Here is a 27,004-nt window from a genome sequence, read left to right on the forward strand (position 1 = left end):
TAACAGCATAATAAATGTCCCGAATTTCGATCAAGGCTATAGCAATATGTCTAACGTAATGAATAAAGAATATATTGACTCCAGAGACGCGCTTAAAGCAGACAAATCGTACGCCGACAATAATTTTCTAACGAAGAATACAGGTGCTATTTTGGCTAATACCCTTCAGAGCAAGGCTTCCAAAATATATGTCGACAGTACTTTTTTAACAAGAACTCAAGGAAATGTCTTGGCAAATAGTCTTCATACAAAGCTTGATATTAACGGTAAAAATCATATGAATGCAAATCTTAACATGGCCAATAACAAAATAATTAATATAAAGGAACCATCTAGTTTAAATGATGTTGTTACTCTCAAATACATGCAAGATCACGTAAGTCAAAGCCATGTTCAATCTGTTAATAGTGAAAACAAATTCAAATATATAATGGAAAAACCCAGTGAGCAAGTAAGTCAAGAAAACGATATCGAATTAGGAGATGAAGTATACCTTGACAAATCACCGCATCAGATTAACAAAAAGGTGATTGACATGAAATTACTACTTGATGCTTCAAAGGGGTATTATACTTCAAGAGTTGGATTAAACCTCTATCTTCTTTCCAATGATCAATATACCTTATGTTTTGAGTTGATATGGACAAATAATGATATTGATCCTAGTTCTATACATATCGATGGTATATCTTCAATTGAAACAATTCATAACATAAGCACAAAGGTATTCGGAACGCAACTATATGCTCGATTAATATGCCAATTCACCAAATCTCAGCAAATCGGTAACAATTATATCTATATTGATATCGTTATGAAGATGAAACCTGATCAAAATTATGATCAAAAACTACAAACTTACTTCACAGTGTATGGAATATCTTCACATCAATCCAATATCTCACCAAGCATATATGACCAACTATATCGCGTGGAGAATGATCAAATATATATCGAGGGAGCTGTAAATATGTCTAATTATTCCATCACTGGCTTAAAAGAAGCTTTAAATAACAACGATGCAATCAATCTAGGCCAGTTGACAAGCTTGAATAATGCTCTCAAACTAACTCTTGAAAACCAGATCAAAACATTGCAACCCAAAAGCTATTATTATGAATTGTTTGGGAAATATTATTTCGATTTAATGGATCCATCTAAATTCATCATGTCAGATAGCAACGGCGCTGTTGTTTCAGGATTAGATAATCTTGTCTTTAATCCAACAAAATTGTTAGCAGATTTTGATATAACAAAGGGTTTTAAAAATAGTTTCATAATTAATTTAAATGAAAACATCACTGGATCTGACGACTTTACCTTTTATCTGACATTTAAATATGAGGCAGGGCCTAATAAAAGAATTCTTATAAAATTGGGCGATGATAGTAGTTTTCATTACCCTTGGATTAAAATTGAGAATAAAAAAATTAAAATTGAATATGATTTAGATGAATATATAGAGCAGATTAGAACTGCTTATATAGGGAAATATCTGAATCTATGGTATACTAAAATAGGGTCCCAATTTAGAATCGCTGTTTGCAATAATGCTATGAGTATTGGTCAAACATTGGCTGGGTTTAATATCAATGCATCCAACATTAAAATCAGTTCAGATTACTTTGTACAAAGAATCGGTTTTAGTAACACAGCAATGTCAGTGAATAGTCGAGAGTATCACAAAGTGCAATTTTTAGATAAAACAATGGGTATATTCTTCGAATAAATTATCTAACTCACTATTATATGAAAACTGCAGATTTAATACATGAGATGCTGAAAACTATTCAACGGTTGATTAAAAATATCAGAAAATTATACAACAGATTTAAAAATAGAAATAAAACATAGTCTAAGCATATAATATATATGCCGAAACAACGCAAAAATATATTCGAATGGAATCATATTAGTGACAAGTTAAATCAAGCGCAAATTCAAGAATTGAAAGAATACTACAAAGTATACCATAAGAAGTGTTGGTGTTATAAACACGCTACAAAAACCTTTAAAAGGTTTAAATTAATAGGCAATTCGCTGGCTATTTTATTTGCTTCGGGGGGCATAGTATCATCCGTTTCAACTGGTGGTATCAGCCTTGTTGCAATCAGCACGGGAGCTTTATTGATACAAGGTTGGCTTCAACATCAAAATCTCGATTTGAAAATTCAAAATTGTATATATGCAACCCAATCCTATATGCATATACTTAACACACTAAAATTTATTTTGCGAACGGGTGAATTCGACCTATCCAATATCCTAATAACGATGAAAAACACCGATGACTACATAAGTGATAACAGCCCGATTATAGATCGGTATCTGCTTAAATATGATAAAAAATTCACTGTCTGATAATGTGCATGATACTATCAAATTTTAATTCTAAAATCTCATTCCAATACAATTGATAAAAGGCTAACGTTTTCTTGTTTTTGCTAATTTCGATAAATTCACAAGGTAGATTCATCATCAAAAAAAGCTGTTTAATTATGAATTTGGTTGATATGAGTCTTTTTCTACCTTTGTTTACAATAGGAATAGCGGATTCGATAATATTAAACACTTTATAAATCCGATTCCTTTGATCACTAGTCAATTGTATCCTATTTCCATAGCATATACTATTTAGCATATTTTCAATATGATACTTCCGATGATATACTGATTTTCGATGTATTCTATACATATTCTCATAAAAATCAATGTACTCATTAACATAATCGTAGCCATGAACTAAACCGCAATTAATACAAACATTACCGTTTTGATTTGACATATCCTGCTTACTACAGCATGGGTCAGCATCCTTGTTACCTTCTATCAATAGTTGATCGCAGAAAGGGCATATAGGTTCTTTTAAAATTTTTAATTCATCGTGGATTTCAGAATTACAAAGCATTATATATATATAACACACATAACTTCACGGCACAGCTGTGTTTGGCAGTAAATTTTAGAATAAACTTTTTACTTGTTGAAATATGATTGGTCAATAGAAATCAAACCAGATTAAAATACCTGCTGACGCGTCAGCAGGTTTTTTCGGTCAATGGTTTAGTCATTAATCATTTATAACTTATGGCTAAAACCGTAAACTGAATAAATATGTATTTAAACGCACTATAACTGGTATAAAGAAATAATATATAGTATTATATTAATGGGAAGGAACAAAATTTATACAACCGAAAAAGACCGATTAGAAGCTATTACTAGATCAAAAACGAAATACATGCTTAATAAGCCTTGGTATTGTGATATTTGTGAATATCACACTTGCCTTGCAGGAAAATGGAGTCATATGAGAACTAAAAAACACATTAAAAATGCTGTCATTAAAGGCATTCAAGAAGATGATCGGTTTAATATTATACCTGATGAATAACATATAAAGAAAAATTATATAATTATATATTGTATAGCACAGTATATATAAATTGCTGTTTTCTGTTACCTTTGGTGACCAAAAATATATTATTTCTGGTTATCTTTAAACGCACCAAAAATCTCAAAAATAATTTTTACTATAAAGGACTTAAAGGTTTGGTGATTTTATATAGTACACAAAAATGACACAAAAAAATATCTCAACTAATATTAATATGGACGAATCTGATCTCAACAATCTATCTAAAACCGACCTTATAAAACTCATTTTATCACTAAAAGCCAAACCAAAAGCACACGAGCACAAAAAGGTCGAGCCAAAAGCACACGAGCCCCAGAAGCCGAATCAAAGCCCCACCCCCTCGCGTAAAATACCAAAAAAGAAGACATACCAATCTCATTCAAATACTCCTAAACCAATAACAAAAACCCATAATACTCTTGAACAACTATCAAAAAGTTACCTGAGGGATGCAAAGGCACTAGGCTATACATGGATAGATCTTGTAAAAAACTCAACAAGGAAAAAAGTAATCAATAAAATTCAAAAATATAAGAACGATAAGACCTTAAACAGGACACTCAATGAATTTAATTTCGATGACAGTATTTTTGATACAACATCCAATGACCAACCTCTATTCAAAATAACTGAAATCGGAAATACGGTAAATAAAAAGTACAATGCTTACACAAATGAATTTAAAATAATTGTACGCAAAAATTTCATAGGTAATAAAAATGACGTTTTCAGTGTCTTTGAAAAAATGGTTGAAATGACAATAAAGAAAAGACAGTTAAAACCAAATGATAGGTTCAGATTGGTAATTTCAAATAATGAATTAAACACATCCGATTTCAACAAAAATGTTAAAAGTTTCTGATTTCAAGTTAAATCAACTTTTAGATGTAATCAATACGTTGGAGTATAAAGAAATAAATTTAGAAAATTGCAAAATAATCATTCAATCTGTTAAAATACCTTCAGGTAAAGGTCGACTATATTTATCAAAACAAACAGTAAATAGGAAACAATGCATTATCACAATAAAAAACACCGACTCAATATGTCTTGCTAGGGCAATAGTAACAGCTTACGCTAATTTGCACCCTGAGAATTACACCATAAGCCAGTTAAAAGACGGATTCAATAAATCACGGAAACTACAAGAAATTAAAGCCAAAGAGCTACATAACAATGCTAATGTTGAAATTAATGATTTTGGAAATTCTTTAGAAGACGTATATAAATTTTCAAAATATTTAGATATTGAGATTAACATTATCGATTCTGAACAGTTTAATCAAATCATTTATACAGCTAATAATTGTAAAACAGACAAAATTTATCTATACAAAACACGAAATCATTTTGATGTTATTAAAAGCATGACAGGTCTTCTTAACGTATCATACTATTGTCATTCTTGTAAAAAAGCTTACACGAGACGGGATAAACATAAATGCCCTCAAAAATGTTTATCTTGTTTCAAATATTTTCCAGACGGCAATAAATGCAATGGTAAAGACGTTACCTGTAATAAATGTAATCGTGTATTTCATGGTGATAGTTGTTTCAAAAACCACACACGTAATCGATCAAAAAAAGATGGTGATGATTCAGTATGTAACAGTGTTGCTAAATGTTTAAAATGCAATCAAATCATACTTAAACCTTATATCAAAAATCATAAATGTGGTCACAAAATGTGTAATAATTGTAAAAAATATTGTAAAAACAAGCATAAATGTTACATGAAAAAGCTCTTGTGCAAGGGTGGATATTGCGTCAAAAATAGTGAAAACCCATGCCGATCAAATAAAAGCATTCCTAAAAAAGACTATTGTCAACCATGCCGTTCGTATTCAGAAAAATATGCATTCTTTGATTTTGAATGTACACAAAGCAGTGGAAAACATGAAGTTAATCTTGCTATCTGTCATGATTTTAATGGTAATGAATCAATCTTCAATGATATTAATGATTTTTGTAACGGAATTTTAAATGAAAAATACAGAGGATACACCCTTCTAGCTCACAACTCCAAGGGGTACGACTCGCATTTTATTCTTAAATGGTGTATTGATAATGGATTCAAACCTTATTGTATTTACAGTGGTGCTAAGATCATGATGCTTGAGATACCACAGCTACGTATCAAAATTATCGACAGTTTAAATTTCATCCAAATGCCCTTATCATCGTTTCCTAAAACGTTTGGTTTAAACGAGTTGAAAAAAGGATATTTTCCACATTATTTTAACAAACTGTGTAATCAAAACTATATTGGTAATATGCCTGCAAAAAAACATTATAGGTTTAATCAAATGAAAACACAAGATAGAGAGAAATTTTTACAATGGTATAATGAGCGTGTTAATGAAAATTATGTTTTCGATTTCAAAAAAGAAATAATTGAATACTGTAGGTCAGATGTTGATATATTAAGAAGATGTATGTTAAAATTCAGGCAAGATTTCATGAATCAAGAAAATATCGATCCATTAAAATACATCACAATAGCTGGTGTTTGTATGGCTATTTATAGAGGGAATTATATGCCAAAAAATACCATAGCTGTGGTTGATAATGTTGTTCAAACAGAAAACCATAGTGCAGTCAGTATTGCATGGCTTGATTACATAAGTAAGAAAAATAAAATTAAAATTCAACATGCCTTGGAAGGTGGTGAAAAAGTTATCAAATGCAACAATAACAAATTAAAAGTAGATGGTTTTTGTGCATCTACAAATACTATTTATGAATTTCAAGGTTGCTTCTGGCATGGATGCCCAGATTGCTACAAGGCTGATGTTATCAATAATAAGAATCAAAGTGATATGGGTACTTTGTATAATAAAACACAAGATAAAAACAACAAAATAACAACTGCTGGTTACAATCTTATTGAAATGTGGGAATGTAAATTAAAAAAGGATAAAAGTTTTCAGAAATATTATAAAAATGATTGGTATAGAGAAGTGGTTGGGCAACTAAACCCTAGAGATGGTTTCTACGGGGGGCGTACAAATGCTACCAAATTATTGTACAAATTCAAAGAAGGCGAATGTGGTAAATACGTTGACTTTTGCTCCTTATATCCTACGGTTCAGTTCTACAAAAAATATCCCATTGGTCATCCTAAAAAAATAATATCACCAGAAAAATACGATACAAAATGGTATGGATTCATAAAATGTAAAATTTTACCGCCAAGAGAGCTATATCATCCTGTTTTACCTCAGAAAATCAAATGTGAAAAGGCTGAAAAATTAATGTTTCCTCTGTGTATATCATGTGCAAAAACAAAGCAACAAGAAAAATGTCAACATAGTGAAAGTGAACGAGCATTTATAGGCACATGGACAACCGATGAACTCAATAAGGCCATTGAAAAAGGCTATAAAATTATAAAAATATATGAGGTTTGGCATTTTGAGAAGTCATCCGATGATCTATTCAAAGGTTATATAAAAAAATTCATGAAGCTAAAACTTGAATCAACAAAATATAATTTTAAAAATGACAATGACGAGATGAGTTTCAGAAATAAAGTCAAAAAGAATTTAGACATTGAATTAGGTGAATTACATGAAAATTCAGGTTTACGAGCTATTGCAAAAATGTGTTTAAACTCACTTTGGGGAAAATTCGGTCAACGAAATAACATGAATCAATGTAAATACGTAACTGATATAAATGAATTTTATCAAGTAGTTCTCGATGATACAATAGATAATTTAAACATGAACTTCATAAATGAAGAAATGGTACAGATGAGTTATACTTATAAAGATCAGTTTGTTGATAATAGCTATAATACAAATATCTATGTAGCATGTTTTACGACTAACAGTGCACGGCTAATGTTGTATGAAAAACTAGACTATTTAGATAAACAGGTATTATATTTTGATACAGATAGTATTGTGTATATCGAATCCAAAAATGGTAAGACAATAGAAACAGGTGATATGTTAGGTGATTTAACAGATGAGTTAGACAGTGAGGTTATAAACAATACATTCGTTTCTGGAGGTCCAAAGAATTACAGTTTCACATATGGAAATAATAAACAGAAATGTGTTATTAAAGGTTTCAGGTTAAACCATGAAAATTCCCAGATACTGAATCACGCAAATATGATTAAAATTGTAAAGAACGAAATCAAAGAACTCACATTAGTAAATGAAAATAAAATTACCAGACAGAATAAACAAATTGTAAACAAATATGAGGAAAAGGTATACAACTTTGTATATGACAAGCGCGCAATAAAATACATATCGGATAGCTGTATAGAAACATTACCATATGGATATTAAAGACAAACTCATATGTTTATCCTTGCTTATGATCCTAGGTTTTGATCCAAGGTTTGTTTAAACGCACTAAAATAAAAATTTTGAAAAAGTATAAGAATTTTTTTGATAACCAAATCTAAAACCAACTTTGAAACCAATTTGAAAAAATAATACATTTAAGAAACAATTTTGACTAAAAAATGAAAGTTATGATTGGTTGACATACTAAACATAGGGCAGATGTTCAAGGTTTTTAAATATTAATAATGAGACAACTCAGCGGGGTATATACCTGATTTTCCATATTTTAAAAAGAGTATAAGAAGTTTTTTTTATTTTGAACCGAGGGTTGAGTTAGGGTTGGTTTTTCAGGCTTGGTTTTACAGGCTTGGTTTTTCTAGGGTTTGAATTTCAGTTTTGATTTTCCATGGCTTAAATTTCAGTTTTGATTCCAATATTTGATTCCAATATTAGAATCCATTTTTGTCCCCATATTTGTTCCAGTCGGCGGGCAGTAGTGATGTACTACATCTCTAAGGCAAATTTGCCTCAGAGTGTAGTACATTACTACTTTCGAGATATCGACTTTTTTGCATGAAGTTAGTATGAGTAGAAGGTTTATGCTGGGCATTGTTGTTCGAACATATCATGGAAGTATTCAAACGTCTTTCAGTTCAAGCATTTTTTTTATTTTCGCGGAGGAAATGCTGTATTTGTCAGTCGCGACGGCTGGGTGCTTTGCGACTCATATACTTTGGCTTGGTTAAAAAGGCAGAGGGGAGGCTCAGGGAAGGCTCATTTTTCCGCTGAGCGAGAAAAATAACGCCTGATCGCAGGTTAGGTTACGCACGAAAGAGTTACTTTTGTCTCGTCACGCAATCTTAACCCCACACTGAGAAGTAAATTTTCGTTTGAATATTTCCAAAAGCCGCTTCTCCTCGCGTTATTCTTTACCTTACGGCTACACATGCCATTTCTAAAACCGTTGCTGTTTATTTTTCTAATGGCGATGCATTAACTTCTGAACAGAAGAAACGTTTAGCGTTTACTGCTTCCACTGGAAGCAATTTCACAACAGGCTACAAAAACACTTGTAAATATCACTTAAGGTGATTCCACGGTATTGCATTGCGCATCCTTTCTGCGCATAAGTTTTCGCGTCATTTAGCGCGTGCACGAGCGCGCGCGCACACAGAAGACTACGAGATTCCCTTCAGGCTAAGCTCGGTATGGAAATAAATGGTCATTTTCTCTTAAACGAGCACGGTGACCCCCATTTTTTAATGCACTAATTTAAATGTCATACTGTTGTCTACAATATATTGCGATTTTAAAAAAAGTTTAAAATTCTACATTGAGATATTTTAATTTTAATGCCGTAAAAAACACGTTTTTAGGTAGTGCCGTTAACGTGCGCACGAAGCAAAATCTTAAATTTCTTTCCTTATCTTAATTTCTGTACAATAAGAATAGTTTTTAATATAAGATCAAAGTGTATTTTGTTGAACTAGACTAATTCTTTAATGCAAAAATGTTTTTTCTGGAAACAATAGCGATACCCATTTGGATTACTAGGGTTCCTAATATATACCTCGCGGGTCGTACATTTGCTATAATGCCCATCCATTTTACACAAAAACTAGCGCGGTGACTCTCATTTTTTATTTCATTTTTTTAATGCTCATAACATAATTGTAACCTGTACCAAGTTTCAGAAAATTTTTAATACTCCTTCTATTTCAGTGGAATCACCTTAACACATTTAATGATGTTGCAATTAGCGAGGAAATAAAGACGTCACAAAATTTGACCCCCGGTGTGAGTCAGACAAAATTCGGACAAACAAACCGCTCTCTGTAAGAACAATGTATGGTTGGCGGGCACTTCGGAGGTATATTTAGCGATTGTTTCAAAAAACCCAGGCACAAAACCATGGCCAGATTGGCTCGGAATTCGAGAGAAAGTCTTACCTGTGCAACGTAGAAAGCTTAAAGCGATTATTCAATAAATGTGTAAAATGTTTTACTCTCAGTTATTGAATGGATTATAAAGGCCCGATTTGCTGCCGGGATTTGCTGAAAGAAAACATTTATTTTTATGAGAAATGCAAAATGTTTACACTGTTCTTAGTGGCACATTTTGCAAGACAACAGAGCTAACCTCAGATTTATGCCACCACAAAATTACACAAAGAAACGCTCGTCCGATCGGTCTCCTTGCCTGACCCGAATATTTAAAGAGGTCAATTTCGTTACACAATTGTCGCGTATTTAATATAGACTGATCGAGCTCGGCAGCTGTAGCTGCAGTCTGTAATAGTAATGGGGATAAATTTAAATTATTAAAATCAAACCCTGCCGTCAATTCCATTAGAAAGGCGTTTTAATAGCATAATAATTTCGCCCTCTATCTATCATGTGTCGAAATGAGATCGGATGGCCGGCGATCAGTGCCGTCAAATTCGGGAAGAATTCTGAATTTCTTGCAACCGACGATCTTTCCGGGGCCTAAATGAAGCGAACATACAAGTGCTATCCTTCGCAATTATATAATTCGATAGTAATTCGCTATCCGCCGCTTAAATTTCTCGACAGCCTGAATAATTTTGCAGTGGGAATCAAGGTGTCATTGCCTGATCTTCGACTAATAAATTCAATTTTGGGTCATTTTTTGGATACCTTCAATCTGTTTTTCACTTACTAAAGCAAAAATGTTTGGAATCTATCATTTTTCGAGCCTTTCGAGAATCTCGGCCTCAAATTGTGCCTTCCTCGCCCTTTTTTGTCAAGAATGCGTCCCCTCCATACAAAGCCTTTGCCGAAATTAAAATTGTTGTCTGACTCACGCGGGGGGTATCATGCGGCGACATCTATTTTTAGTAATAGTGCGCTTCGCTAGATGATGTTGCAATTCTAAATTGTGCAACTCAGCAGGAGGCTACAATTCATAGTTTGGTTGAATAAATAGTTAACGTTTGTAAGCTGAAATGTTTTTATACAGGTGTTTTATATAGTTTATTTTTCGCTTTTTGTACTTTACTGAATTTGTCCTGTGGTTAGACTGCTGTACGAATCATTTCAGCAGTTTCTGCAAGCAATTTACGGCAGTTAAATCGAGTTCATTCCTATTCTGCGGTAACTGCGTAAAAATTGTTATCTTACCTTCGTTTCGCGAACGAAATAAATCGCTGTTTTTTTTCTATGAGCCTCCTTTAGTTCTAGTGACAGTGCTTTAATTTTTGCCAGTAGCTTTCACAGATTTCTTCAGTGAGCTGAAGGGGAAACTTATGAAAATACGGTAGCGCAGCACATTCGCATGTTTTCTAACGCATCGCCACTACTGTTAAAAAATATTTCGGCGGTTTCGGATACTTGCTTTAGGCTTTGTGTATGTTTTGCAATCATTTAGTATGACAAACGTTTTTTATTTCGATTTTACCCAGTTTGCTTTTACTGCAGAACAAATTTCCGTGCTTGGAATATGATTCTATAAACCGAAAGGGAACTAAACTCGCGTAAAATTTTGCCGCAATGAATCACGAATGCGAGAAAACCGGAAATAAAATTGCACTTGCGTGGCAACCGCGTAGCTTGGCAACGAGATACTGTAATGGGCATACAATCTTCGTTCACTGTCCAAAATCCACGCGCGCAATTGGTTAAAATAGATCACGTGATTTTGCTTTACCTGTCGTCAGCAAACTCCGACAGTGCAGTATTGACAATAATGCACAAAAATCGTGCATTATTGAAAATGTCTTCAGCTTCTTGGCTCGTAGAAGTGGAAGAAAAACGTATTCCTCAAATTATCAACGATCCAATACCAAACAAAATCGAAGAGGATAACAACTTGAAGCGCTTTCATGTTCAAAGGTAAACTGCAGCTCAATAAATACATTTTTGTGTGTGATTGACTTGCTTGTAGTTTCTTGATTGTGAGAGCCATCGACTCGCTTTGAACAAGCTTCTCGCTGACTGTATTTATGAACGACCACAGCAGATGATGAACGAGTTTATGAACCATTTTAAGCTTTTTTCTGTACGGCTTATTTGTGATTTTTATATTATTGATGTAATCCCGTGTAATTAAACTTATGAACTACTACACTTCTTATTTTTAAACACTAGTAATACGTGACTCGCAGGGCCTCGCGAGCGAAGCTCTGGGTTGGGGAGGCGGGGGGGGGTGGGGGTGGTGTTATAAATAAGGAGTGGATTATTTGAGGTTGAACATTGTACATATTCAATTTTCCACAGTAGGCAGGAAGATATATTTGTTAAAAATTAGTAACGGGCATGGACGCGACACCCTCGTTCCCAGGGTCTACTCCGCTTTGAAGATGGCGGCTCTTTCAGGTTCGTAAAGAGGTAATATATAGATTTAGGCAAGCCTAAAAGCGGATCTCCCCATTTATTTAATTTTCACTGGAGCTTACAATGTTTTCATTCTAGTAAATAAGCGGCCAAAGTACTAATGTTTATGGCGGTTTATAGGTTCAAGACAAATTTAAATAGCTCACGGTTAAACCGAATGTCAGCAGTACGACAGAAATAATAATCTTAAAGCGGGGCAAAATCATTACTCATGGCACGAAAAATTACTTTAGAGTACAGTAAATTATCTGCTTTCTAGCAATAGAAAATAGTTTCGCAGCAGTTTAGTAGACTCCACAATATCTGTTACATTGATATAGGATATATTCAACGAGTAACGCAGAGTTTGTTGGATTAGCTCAATCGGTAAGGTGCCAGTCTGCGGATCCGGAGGTCGTGAGTTCAAGTCCCAGAGGGTCGAGTTTTTTTTTCTTTTTTGTTTCTTTTTTTTTTACCCCGTAGCAATAAAATGGTTTGTTTATTATATCAACCCGATTTAGCTTTCGAATGCTCCTTCATGTACGATGCTGGCTTTACAGATAGACACGAAAGTCATCGATCGATTATGGCTCTCAATGTCCACTTTTTTGGCGGTCGATTACTCAGTCTACACGTAATTTTCAGGCACATTTTGTTTCATTGCTTCTTGTTTTTCTTTTCAAACCTCTTTAATTTTCACTGGAGCTTACAATGTTTTCATTCTAGTGAATAAGCGGCCAAAGTACTAATGTTTATGGCGGTTTATAGGTTCAAGACAAATTTAAATAGCTCATGGTTAAACCGAATGTCAGCAGTACGACAGAAATAATAATCTTAAAGCGGGGCAAAATCATTACTCATGGCACGAAAAATTACTTTAGAGTACAGTAAATTATCTGCTTTCTAGCAATAGAAAATAGTTTCGCGATCCTGTTATAGTTTCGCAGCAGTTTAGTAGACTCCACAATATCTATTACATTGATATAGGATATATTCAACGTGCATTTTCAGAGTTTGTCGGATTAGCTCAATCGGTAAGGTGCCAGTCTGCGGATCCGGAGGTCATGAGTTCAAATTCCAGAGGGTCAAGTTTTTTTTTTCCTTTTTTCCTTTTTCTTTTTTCTTTTTTTTTTACCCTGTAGCAATAAAATGGTTTGTTTATTCTATCAACCCGATTTAGCTTTCGAATGCTCCTTTATGTACGATGCTGGCCTTACAAATAGACACGAAAGTCATCGATCGATTATGGCTCTCAATGTCCACTTTTTTTTGGCGGTCGATTACTTTCTACACGTAATTTTCAGGCACATTTTGTTTCATTGCTTCTTGTTTTTCTTTTCAAACCTCTTTAAATTTTAAAGGCCGCCTTTATACGGCCGCCTTTATACGGCCTTCTTGCTTCACTATTTCTACCATCAAACTATGGCGGCCATCTTGCGCGACTCCGTACGCCGTACGTACGCGCCCGCGAACCATGCCGCTATCCATGTTGACCATGAAAACTCATTTCCATAGTGTTCCTTCTTTCATACCATTTGCCTGTCTATGGGGCTCCGCACAAGGCGCCTTCGGCGCCTTGCGAGCTCCGCTATAAAGCGTTGGGAAGCGCAGGCTATTTTCAAAATCATCGACAAATTATTGGATAGTCGCAGTTTGGACATTTATTTGAGGGCATTAAGAAAAAAAAGAAGGACGAACGGCAGGATCAAGGAGGATTCGAACCCTCCGCCCGCGCGCCCCTGATGGCGATGAAAGGTTTATAGCCTGAATAGGTGTTGAGGGAGTATTATGTGGAAATCAGTGTTATTTTAATCCGAAAAGAAAAACGATAAAAATGAAAGGCTCAGGATTCGAACCCACAAAAAAATAAGGAAAAAAAAAAACCCTAGCCGGATTCGAACCCGCGCCCTCAGTCCCGAAGATCTGATTTCAAGTTCGACGCCTAACCATTAGGCCACCAGCGCGCGGCGGCCGTGTGACGTCATTTCCGCCAGACACCAAGCTCACAAATATATATATTGGATTAAATGTAAAGTTTAACGCTGGAAAGTTCAATGTAAAATACTAAACGTTTCGGCAGTGCTGCCTTCATCAGTAGTAGTAGTAGTAGTAAAAAAATGTCGTAGCTAGTACATTCTAGCTAAACGATGGAAATTCAAATTAACACAATTTGGGAGCTCGCGCGTGTGATGGAAGCGCGAGCGGGCAAAACTCGCATACGAGTTACTTAAGCAAAGCTAAAGTCTTGGTTTAGCCCGCTTGGTGCCAGCGTCTTGAAATTGAAGATGACTCGCATTTCCTCACGTCTTCTCTTTGCTTGATCAGCCAGGTTTGCTCTTATCACTGCGACCATCATGTCGTTTAGGTTGTGGCCTGGTTTCGTAAAATGATCAGGTACCGGCAGCTCAACTCTCTTCCGTATGACGTCTAAACGGTGCTCTCTGAAGCGATCTCCGAGCCGACGGCCTGTCTCTCCAATGTAGACCATCCCGGGGCATTTACGGCATGAAATGCAATAAACAAGTTGACTTGTGATGCACGTATAATGGCCCGAGATTCTGATATGTCCATTGTGAGTTCTTATTCTGTCACTGGAGTTTACAAAAGGACAGGTTCGGCATTCGCGTCGGTTGCATTTGTAAGTACCCACTTGAATCTGGGGATCTGACGGTAGGCTAGAATGTACTAGTAAATCTTTAAGATTTTTTGCACGACGAAAGGCCTTTAGCGGCGGCTTGTTGTAAATGGCGCTAGTGCTTTGGTCATCGCGTAAGATTGAAAAGTTCCGCTGTATGATGTTGCAAACATCGACGTTCTTGGGATGATACGTGATAACCAGAGGTGGGCGGTCGACGGCAGTCTCGTTCCCGGCGGTGGATGCGAGTAGATCTTCTCTTCGTTTTGCTTCCGCTCGTACGCGTGCTCTGGTTATTACGTCTTGTGGGTAGCCACGTGCCGCAAAATGCCTTTCCATGTTAGATGTCTCGTGCTGAAAATCATCATCGTCACTGCAGATCTTTCGCAGACGTAGGAACTGACTATACGGAATCGATGTTTTACATTTGGATGGATGTGATGATCCAAAGTCAAGGTACGAATGACTATCTGTTTCTTTGTAATGAATTGATGTTTCAATGCGGTTACCACGCGGAACCATGTAGATGTCCAGGAACGTCCAACTACCATCCCAAGATTGACTACACGTGGTCTGTCTCAGCCGACAAGCTCCCGTTCCTGGACATCTACATGGTTCCGCGTGGTAACCGCATTGAAACATCAATTCATTACAAAGAAACAGATAGTCATTCGTACCTTGACTTTGGATCATCACATCCATCCAAATGTAAAACATCGATTCCGTATAGTCAGTTCCTACGTCTGCGAAAGATCTGCAGTGACGATGATGATTTTCAGCACGAGACATCTAACATGGAAAGGCATTTTGCGGCACGTGGCTACCCACAAGACGTAATAACCAGAGCACGCGTGCGAGCGGAAGCAAAACGAAGAGAAGATCTACTCGCATCCACCGCCGGGAACGAGACTGCCGTCGACCGCCCACCTCTGGTTATCACGTATCATCCCAAGAACGTCGATGTTTGCAACATCATACAGCGGAACTTTTCAATCTTACGCGATGACCAAAGCACTAGCGCCATTTACAACAAGCCGCCGCTAAAGGCCTTTCGTCGTGCAAAAAATCTTAAAGATTTACTAGTACATTCTAGCCTACCGTCAGATCCCCAGATTCAAGTGGGTACTTACAAATGCAACCGACGCGAATGCCGAACCTGTCCTTTTGTAAACTCCAGTGACAGAATAAGAACTCACAATGGACATATCAGAATCTCGGGCCATTATACGTGCATCACAAGTCAACTTGTTTATTGCATTTCATGCCGTAAATGCCCCGGGATGGTCTACATTGGAGAGACAGGCCGTCGGCTCGGAGGTCGCTTCAGAGAGCACCGTTTAGACGTCATACGGAAGAGAGTTGAGCTGCCGGTACCTGATCATTTTACGAAACCAGGCCACAACCTAAACGACATGATGGTCGCAGTGATAAGAGCAAACCTGGCTGATCAAGCAAAGAGAAGACGTGAGGAAATGCGAGTCATCTTCAATTTCAAGACGCTGGCACCAAGCGGGCTAAACCAAGACTTTAGCTTTGCTTAAGTAACTCGTATGCGAGTTTTGCCCGCGCGCGCTTCCATCACACGCGCGAGCTCCCAAATTGTGTTAATTTGAATTTCCATCGTTTAGCTAGAATGTACTAGCTACGACATTTTTTTACTACTACTACTACTGATGAAGGCAGCACTGCCGAAACGTTTAGTATTTTACATTGAACTTTCCAGCGTTAAACTTTACATTTAATCCAATGTGTTCATTTAAATTAACGCTGCGCAGGACATTTTCGTTTTTTCGTCACAAATATATATATATACATCACATAATAAAGTTAAAGTTTCGTTTATGCGCTAATTTTTGTAAATAAATCCAGACGTTTCGGGACTTCTGTCCCTTCATCAGTGGAAAATAGCCGTTAAAGTCAGCGCGCGTCATTTTCTTTGAATGTGGCAACATTGCGTGTGCGCGCGCTAACTGAGTCCATTTAAATAAAAGCAAAGTCAATGTTTATGCCGCGCGGCTGTAGAGTGCGGCATTTGAAGATCAGGCGGCCTTCTGCGCTGCGTCTTTCTCTGATGTTCGTAAGACCTGATCGCACAACAGACACCATCATGTCATCTGTTGTGTGACCAGGCGAGGAGAAATGTTTTGCTACGGGCAGGTCAGCTTTCCTCTCCACAGATCTTAAATGTTCGCAGAACCTGTCACCGAGCCTACGTCCTGTTTCTCCAATGTACGACATGGTGCATGTACGCCAAGTGATAATATAAACGATGTTACTGGTCGTACACGAGAACCTCTGTAGTATTTTCAGCGGTCCACCAGGGGTGTTGATCTGGGAGGCTGGATTGGCATGGGCGAATTTGTCTCGGGGTGAACTGACTGCCCTTCTCTCTTTAAAGCGAAGGACCGACATAGTAATCAAACCCGCCGACAAGGGTGGAGCCGTTGTAGTGTGGGATCGTGACCTTTACATACAGGAAGCTGAACGACAGCTTGCAGACAACAATTTTTACCAACGTGTTGATCACGACCTGACAACGGAACATCAAAATCAAGTAATTTCAGTTGTCCAACATGCCATTGCAAATGGAGAACTTCCAGCTACAGCTACCAATCTCATTGTAGATCAGCCTCGCACTTCCAAGTTTTACCTCCTCCCAAAGATACACAAGCCAGGCAACCCAGGGAGACCTATTGTGTCGGCATGCAACTGCCCCACTGAGCTCTTGGCAACTTACCTCGATCAAATCACTTCTCCCTTAGTTCGCAGTTTGCCCAGCTATGTCAAGGATACCAACCACATGCTCGACATCGCACAGACTTTTACCTATCCGACGACCAGCGCTAATCGTTTTGTGTTCACAATGGACATCAAGTCTTTGTACACAGTAATACCAAACAACGATGGACTTTTAGCATTAACACATTTCTTAGACAAAAGGCCAGTGCTGGAACCACCTACGTATACTTTAGTACGCCTTGCAGAGTTGGTCGTCACACTTAACAGCTTCAGTTTCAATGGAGGTTTCTACCAACAAACGGGTGGCGTGGCAATGGGAAGTAGACTGGGGCCCAACTACGCCTGTCTGTTCGTCGGCCACGTCGAAGAACAGATTTTCCAACAGTATCCTGGGAGGAAGCCTGACCTCTACAAGCGTTATATTGATGACATTGTAGGGGCAGCTGCTTGAAGCAAGAGCGAACTTGACGACTTTGCCACGTTCACCTTGCGCAACAGACGGTTAAGACGAAAATCGCGCGTACGACTTTCTAAAGCACTAGAAATACAAAAACGTGACACCAGGTAAGGTTTAAAGTTTCATCATAACTTTTCACCGGTAAAAAGGGATATTTTTCTCGACTTTATTTCAAATCCATACAAGCCTTCTTAGTACATCCATACAAACTCTCATAGTAGGTTACCTGTGGTTAAGTCGATGATCGCTTGCAGTGTACTCAGATTGTATATTAAAAGGGTTAGAGTCTGTCCGTTCGTGTTTTGTTGACAAATACACGCACTTGCTGGCCTCACAATGAACTCGAAATCTTCAATACTGCACTCGGCTACGCCTCGTGCAGTATTGAAAATTTCTCGTTCATTGTGCGGCCAGCGCGTGCATGTATTTGTCAACAAAACACTTACAACAGTCTCTAACCCATAAATAAAGCACGCTGCTTACGAGTGCTCTCGCCATCTTTTACTGTTTGCGTGCGCGTGCAGCTTGTGGGTCATTTCAAATCTCGCTGTTTTAGCAAACCGAGGAGAATTTTTAAGATTTGAGTGGTTCAGCTCTATCAAAAATTAATGATAAGACTTCAAGTAGTGCTTAACGTGCTTTTATTTAAAAAATTCAGACGCGTTTTTGAAAAAAAAGAATTTGTAGATCAAAAGACTTTTGACGCCGTCGCGTACGATCAGTCACGCCATTCCGCGCGCGCATCCTGAGATTAAATCTTGTCCAATTTCTCTTAAGTTTTAAGTAAAACTTCATTATAAAACAAATAAAAAAGCCGTGGCCGTGCTTTGTTCTGTTATAAAGCACTCAAGGAAGTGACGATAGCACTCAAGAAGTAGGGAAAAACACTCGCCTGCGGCTCGTATTTCACCCTACACTTCTTTCGTGCTCTCGTCACTTCCTTGCGTGCTTTATAACAGAACAAAGCACGGCCAAGGCTTTTTTATTTGTTAATGAATATAATTGAAAAGTAATCAATTAAATAAATAAATAATTTATTTCTAGTGCATTACATTAAAAATCTCAATGCCCTTACAAGTAAAAATATTTAAAATTACAGTAGGATAAAATACTAAATTCTTAAAATCTAAAGTTCATTAAAAATACTAAAATTTGTTAGGAGAGAAATTACGATGATAAAGTTTTATTTGTTTACAAGCTTAGCTGTTAAAAAACATAGAAAATCCAACGTAGAAATATTGTTTTGGCAGGATTACGCTTTAGCTCATTAGCCAAACTAGTACCTGCTCTTATGTTTATTGTCCGTGTAATCCTAACTATAAAAAAGGTGTTTAATTACAACCTGTAGAAAACTGTAGTCCACCTGCGCGGTTTTGTAAGTAATTAATGTTTCAGAACTAGGATTAACGTTAGCCAATGGTTCTAAGGAAAGTTTACGAATGTTTTTAAAAATAGCATCCTTAGTTACTATATAAGATCAAGTGCGTTGTAAAATATTCTTTGGTTATGTTTTTGGAAGTAAAGTCTACAGTTGGAACAAGTTTTGTCTGTTACGTCTCTGGATATTCCAAATACTGCAATAGATTCCGGCCTTCCCGTAGCAAGCGTGGTCCCCCAGATATTGGAGTTTTCCCTCAGGTTTTAAAAGGGCTTTCCCAGGCCAAAAACCTATTATCACAAATTCATAAAAAATACTGCAGTTCATTATAAAATACTAAAATTCATTAAAAAAGAAAAATACTAAAGATCATTATTGAATAAAAACGTTTTAAGCTTAGTTTTAAAAGTGTCAACCGATGGAGCACTTCTCAGATCAAGTGGGAGACTGTTCCACAATGTTGGCGCGCCAGATGAAAAAGCGCGCCCACCGTAATTCTTGGTCTTAAAGACTGGTCTCTGCAGTCGCAGGTGATCATTGTTTGAACGAAGACACCTAATCGGTCGATGAATATTAATACGTTCCGCCAAGTAACTGGGTGCTAAATCATTTAAAACTTTAAAAGTTAAAAGTAAAATCTTGAAACTTATACGCTTGCGCACGGGCAGCCAGTGAAGCTGACGGAGGATTAGGGTGATGCGATCTGCTCTCCTTGTTCTTGTTACCAGTCGGGCGGCCGAGTTCTGAACACGTTGAATTTTCGAGATTTCTTTATCAGGGAGACCATACAAGAGACTGTTACAGTAGTCCAGAGGACACAAAGGCGTGAACCAGTTTTTCTGTGCTAGGTTGGTCAAGATACTGACGAATATTTCCAATACGCTTTAGAGCAAATGAAGCAGATTTGCAAAGATTGCTTACATGCGTGGACATCGTTAAGCACTGGTCAAGAGTGACCCCAAGATCTCGGGCATTCACGCTTGTCTTGATCTCAGAGCCAGCAATATTCACCGCGGCTATAGGTTGACGCTGAAGATAGCGAGATGAAAAATGCAAAATTTCAGTTTTTGATGAGTTGCATAATAGTTTGTTATCAGCCATCCAAGATATGATATCCTGTGCACAAAGCTCTACCTTACTCAAACAAGATGATTGTTCAGATCGTTGCATAACCAAGTACATTTGCGTATTGTCCGCGAATATCATGGACTGGAGGCCATGAGCGATGATAATATCTTCAATGGGTGCAACGTAAAGGGAGAACAACAACGGGCCCAGCACCGAACCTTGAGGAACACCGCAGATCAACTTGGCAGAAAAAGAGTGAACATCTTTGATGACAATCGCCTGCGAGCGATTCGTTAGATACGATTTGATCCAAGCCAGGGCAGTACCTCTTAGACCAAACCCGGTGTATAATCTATCCATAAGGACACTATGGTCAATAGTGTCGAAAGCTGATGATAAGTCAAGCAACACTAAAACAACGTCATCGTGATTGTCTAGGGCTAAGTTGATGTCGTTAGAAACTCGTAGCAAAGCTGTTTCGGTGCTATGATATGCACGGTATGCTGACTGAGTTTTAGTATACAGGTTGTTGATGACCAGATGGTGTTTAACCTGCATTGCTACTATGCGCTCGATCATCTTACCAAGAAAGGGAAGGTTGCTGATGGGACGGTAGTTCTTCAGTATTTCATGGTCGAGATCAGATTTTTTCAATAACGGTGTTACAAGGCCATGCTTGAGGGTGACAGGGAACTCTCCAAGCTCTAGCGATCGATTTATTATAGTGGTAATACAAGGCAGCAATACATCAATACCCTTTTTCAGTAAACTCGTTGGTAGTGGATCTAGTGAACAGGACTTGGAAGGTGCTGACATGATGGATTTTTTTACATCTTGTATCGAAACTGCCATGAACTTCGATAAAGTGCAAGAAGAAGGCTGTTCTTGATAAGGTATCGATAGGCTTCTAGATGGCTTTGTATCAAGCTCCGACCTTAGACCGCTGATTTTATCAGTGAAGAATGCACAAAAGCGGTTTGCAAGTACAAGCTCAGACTCGTGAGTTGGTAGGGTCGCTGATCCTTTGACCTTGAACAGACTGTCAATTAGATTAAATAACTGTTTCTGATTGGAGTTAGAAATCTTATTGCTAAAATGCAATCTCTTTGCCTCCTTTATAGCTGCATAATAGTTGCAAGCAGAATCCCTGTATAGTTGCTTGTGCACCTCAAGGCCTGACTTAACCCACCGCCTCTCACATCGCCGTTTCTCACGTGCACGTTTCAATGCTCTTAAGTCATCTGAGAACCAAGGTGCATGAGGCCTTATATTATTGTTTCTTTCGTCTTTCAAATGCAGTTAGCCTGCTGATATATGAATCAGTATTATTGAAAAGAAAACATACTTTACCATGGTAATTGTAATTAGTAAATAACATAAGAGTCTTTCTCAAATCATCATATAAGTTGCAGTGAAATAATACGTGCATTTCATTTTCAACTGAATTTAGACTGCAGTGATCACAACCATTTAAATTTTTGCACTGGATTTAACTGCTAGCTTTTCAATTTACCAACCAGTCTTTAAAGTTGCCTGATGAGTGTGGACCTTTTAATTTTGGTCCATACGAAACAGAGCTGTAGCAATAAAACGATGTATACTATTAAAGCCTGAACTCTTGTCAAGTTATTATTGTTAATGCTCCTCAATCAAATGAGTACGAGTTGAGCGCTCTTCAAAATACATTCTACCCAAAAAAGAAAGAATTAATAAAGTATACATCAATACCTTGATCGACTTGCTTTGCGACTGTAAAAATTTCGGACGCTTAAAAATTTAGCAATTTTTGTCCGAAATTAAACTCTCGTCCAAAATTTTTTGCGAGTATTAAGTGTATTACGGAAATGCCGAGACGTTTGTCCCTTAGGCATTTCAGTTATTTCTTTGTTTTTAAACGGAACAATATTTCTAAAGTACGAAGGCATCAAATATAAGTTACCAAACGTCCGAAAACGATGTACCGTATTTTCTCAAATAAACGCCGGGGGCGTTTATTTAAAACTTGGCCTCAGAGACCCGGCGTTTATTTGAAGCCGGCGTTTAATCGGGGTCCGGCGTTTATTTATGAAGTAAAATTTTCAATCATTTTTAAGTTGATTTATTTTTTCACATTCTTCGAGACCCATGAACAGTTTGTCGTGGCGGGACGTTGTATCCCTTGGACCCGACCTCAAATTGTGTCCGTTTTTCTCATACATACGGCATTACATACGGCCCGTGTATATTGTAATCAGTTTTGTGCAAACAGAACAGCTAGCAAGTTGGAACAAGGCGGCCTTGAAGTCCCTATTACTGTTCAATGCGCGATTTCCACCCAGAAAGCACAATTTTTGACAAGGCTAAAACAACTGATAAACAAACGCTGGAGGGATTCTCGCGATTTTAGCGACAGCGAGCACTACAACAAAAGAAAGAGAGTGCGTAAAAAACAAAAAGAGCATGCCGGAACATTGACTAACATTACTATATTTTCAATTTTGTGTTGTTGTACGTCATAAACCGCAGTTAATGTTACGCCAGACTTATTCGTTAAACATTTATTAAAATAACAAAAGCCGTATACCATATAGTACGCGTCATATCAAAGCTTTTCTAGTGAATATCTTCACTTATTGGATCGACTCAAATAAACGCCGGGACCTCGATTAAACGCCGGGGGCGTTTATTTAAAAATTGGCCTCAGAGACCCGGCGTTTAATCGAGAAAATACGGTATGTGTCATATTTCACAGTCGCTTCTTGGAAGACAAAAGGAAAAGATGAGCCACCGCATGAACGAAAAAAAAAAACACTGCAACGAGAATAAGATATTATGCCACTGTTTAAACGCAGGCTACAGAAAGAACTCCAAACCACCTATGAAGAAGAACCATCAGAACTGAGAAAAGCTAAGACAACCGTATCCGGTGACCAGACTAGCAAGCTGCATACTGCGGATAGCGAACCTGTGATGAAATCGCTCCTGCCGACAAAATAGTGTAAAATAGCATGATGTCGGCAGAAATTGATTCTTTGCAGATGACCAAACATGGCTTAAGTTAATAACAGACTATCCATACAGTTGTGAAGAAATTATTCAACATGACACGAGCGTGGGACAAAGAAAATTTTTTCTTTGTCCCACGCTCGTTTTATGTTTAATAATTTCTTCACTATTTATCACCGAGCTGGGGAGCTTGAAAATTTACCATCTTTATTATTTACTATCCATACAGTTTATCAATCAAGCGTCCAAAAGAGTGAAATTCGAGACAAAGGAATTTTTTCCGTTTTTATTGATATCACTTAAAACTAGACTCTGAATCATACTGAATTTAATACACACTTTGACGACCTAGGCAAAGTATGAGCCCTCTCGCCCACCCGATTTGGGTTTGAACACCAGCAAGATTTTAGGACTCTGTCCGTCTATAGCGCGCGCCTGCAGGGAATCACGATAGTTGTATTCATCAAACCATGCGCGAGACTCAGCAACGTGCATCGTTGCTGAGTCTCGCGCATGGTTTGATCAGGGCGGGAGAAGCCTTCTCCCGCCCTGGTTTGATGAATACAACTACCGTGATTCCCTGCAGGCGCGCGCTATGGAGGAAATCGGCCATTATTGTTATCAGTTTTGGTGAAGAATTTGCCCCGATCACTCTCTCCTCCGCAGAGGCCTCTTATTTTTTCGTACGGGCTGGGAAATGGGGAGAGGTGAAAAGTAAGCGCGCGGAGCCTTAAACTGAAAGTTAATTATCTTGGAGTTGAAATAAAACGGTTTTTTAAGCCGATCTGTTTGTTTGGAAACTAAATTTTCGGTGACTTTCCTGTTCACCTTCATCAGAGTTCAAAAGTTCGTTTGTGCTCGCGCTACCAATCCGTTGCGCTTCTTACGTTATTGATTTTAAAGCAGCGCGAGCACAAACGAACTTTTGAACTCTGATGAAGGTGAACAGGAAGTCACCGAAAATTTAGTTTCCAAAAAAACAGATCGGCTTAAAAACCGTTTTATTTCATAAATGTCCTATACCGATCGCAATACTGGGTTCCAGTATCTTGGAGTTGGTTTATGGTAACGTTATTTTAGTCCCAGTCAGCAGGTTTTGAATTAAAATCAAGCCACGAAGCTGATTGAAGCAATAATATAGACTGAGATCAGAGTATCTTTGGGTCTACGCCGGGAAACAAACATTTTATTTTGTAACCTAACAAGCCATATTGAATACAACATGGTGCTCAAATTAAATTTATTTAACTTTGCTGTGATAAAGTACCATTAGTTTTTAAAATATACGCTGCAAAATAAACGCAAAACCAAAGCAAATCGATGTTTCAGATAGTTATTAGAACTAATTACTTTTTTCATTTCACTGCCTTTGACAAACAAACAGCCTCTCGTATCAATAAATCCTCGATCAACTGTGCTTTAGCGGTAACGATCTCCACAAAAATGGCCAAGCCTCTTGCATTTCTCGCACAAGTGTTGCGGGTGACTTTTAGAAGTATCCCCAACGTCAAGTCCCTCGGGCTTCTCCAGTGGACGCTGAGTGTGCGGGTACACAACAATGTTACAAGTCTGACACTGCTGACCAGTGTTGGCCCAACTGTTGGCGCTCATCCACAAGCGGTTACACTGTGGGCATCTGTATTCACCAAAACAACGCCTTTTACCCTGATATGGTGTCTGTTATAAAACATCAACAGTATCATTCGTAAGAATTCTGGCACTGTCGCAAACTGCTTCACCTAGGCTAAGTATGATGCAAATTTTCCATTTAGACCCACTAACCTTATGAAGGTTGTTCTTTAACTCACAACTCAACTTGCGTAAGACACGTTTAAACATGGCTAGTTCGTACATGAAATTGTGTTCTCTTAACACTGGTCCTTTCACCTAACTGATCTAACCCGAGGAAAAGTATTCTTCTCCCTCAAATTAAAACTTAAAGTATTACACGAACGAAATACATTCAGCTCAACTGTGTGGTCAGGATTATTATTGTTATAAGTTTCGCTTTAGTTTAGTTGTACGCTTTTGCAATACCGTATTTACTCGAATAAGCACCGCGGCGCTTATTAAAGTTTTCGAGCCTCAAGTGCGGCGCTTATTCGAGGGCGGCGCTTATTTGAGGGCGGCGCTTATTTAAAACTTGGATGCCACAAAGAATCTTATCTTTTACAGTTATTGAAAAGAGCGCCTTTTGATTGTCAGTATTTGTCTCTTGCTGAGACAAAAGTGGCGCTAGCTGTCGTGACAAAGTTTACCGCCTTCACAACATTTACAGAACTACGTATTGTAAGAGTGTTGAATAGAAAAACCAATGGAAGAGCGATAAAACATGCAATCACTCATAACTGCAAAACATCGCTTTTGATGCCAAGAAATGTTCAAGCTTGTTTTAGAGTTGCTTTGTAGTGCCGTTTTAAGTTAAAAGAAATTCTTCAAATAAGCGCCGCATCAGAACTGCGGCGCTTATTCGGGGGCGGCGCTTATTAATTTTTTGTCCCAAATGCGGCGCTTATTCGAGGGCGGCGGTTATTCGGGGGCGGCGCTTATTCGAGTAAATACGGTACTGTATTTACTTATAGTCATGCAAATAAAGCTTGTTATTGTTGTGTGGCTCTTGCCCAACGGGGTCGTGATTTGGGGCTCCTGATCTAGAACCAGGGGTATCAGATTTAGAGATGATTCCAAGAACGGCGTATGATATTTTAAACGCACGAAAGTTTCAAGCTATCAGCAACCAAAACGGGGTACAAAAAATTGACCTGTTTCAAAACGGGGTATCATTTTGAATGCATTTTTTTAAACGGGGAGCAACTTTGGAGACCCGGGCGGCACATACCCACCCAAAACATACCTGAGTACCCCCCACCCCGAGGGGGTGTGTGGACAGCTAGCTCCCTTAAGGAATCGATTCTGACTTCACCGTACATGTTAAAAGTTTCCTTCTTTATCATGATACTTCTGAATATAAACTTCATATTTTGTTAGCCTGCGTCCTTACTAAACATTTTAAACTGAATCAGTTTACTCTGGTTTAATTTAGCCGGATAGCCCATGAAACAGAAAGCTAACTGCCAATCGAAATAATCGTGTGCAAGGAACTAATGTTACAAAAAGGAGATAAACTTAAAGTTTCACACAAACTAAGAGATTTGAACATTTCGACGCTGGCGGTGAACATATAATAAAGTCGTTTCGTTTCCCTTTCCCAATTTACAACTAGACAGATAGTAGCGGGAAATAGTCCGCAAAACAACATTTCCGCAACACGTACCGTTCCACTCGACATGCTTTTACATTAAATCCCAATTCCAGACTGTGAAAATGATCGAGAGAAAGCACAAAAAGCTTGCATCAAGGGAAGATTCTGCTAACATTGAATATTCTTCACTGAATCTCGTCTTGACAACCTTCCTGAAGGTCACAATTATCCAATCAGAAGCTGTTTTGCGACGTGAAATGTAAACACATACACGAACTGTCCAATCAGCGATAAGAAGACCTAAATTTCTCAGAAAGCCCTGACAATTCTAGGAAACTTTCACAGGTCAGTGAATTTAAATGTAGTTAAATAAATAAATTACCTTTTATTTAGACACGGTGAGGATTAAAGCTATAAGCTTGTGGGGCCGTGTATTCCCGATCGAATTGGAATTTGGAAGTGTTGGTTTTTGTGGAGGGAGGAAAAC

At 37.7% G+C, this 27,004-nt stretch overlaps 1 protein-coding gene across 1 annotated transcript; it reads right to left on the reverse strand.

Moving 5' to 3' along the window:
• Nucleotides 1-24,485: 24,485 nt before the first annotated feature.
• LOC144658901 (zinc finger CCHC domain-containing protein 24-like) lies at nt 24,486-26,749 on the reverse strand. Its single transcript, XM_078519403.1, has 2 exons — nt 26,590-26,749; nt 24,486-24,992 (listed from the first exon to the last, which is right to left on the reverse strand). The coding sequence occupies exons 1-2, from the start codon at nt 26,602-26,604 to the stop codon at nt 24,735-24,737; spliced, it is 273 nt and encodes a 90-aa protein (XP_078375529.1). The 5' UTR covers nt 26,605-26,749; the 3' UTR covers nt 24,486-24,734.
• Nucleotides 26,750-27,004: the final 255 nt, after the last annotated feature.

The sequence above is a fragment of the Oculina patagonica genome, chromosome 1 (assembly GCF_052425735.1).
Source record: "Oculina patagonica isolate OP01 chromosome 1, crgOcupat, whole genome shotgun sequence".
In the NCBI taxonomy this organism is placed as follows: domain Eukaryota; kingdom Metazoa; phylum Cnidaria; class Anthozoa; order Scleractinia; family Oculinidae; genus Oculina; species Oculina patagonica.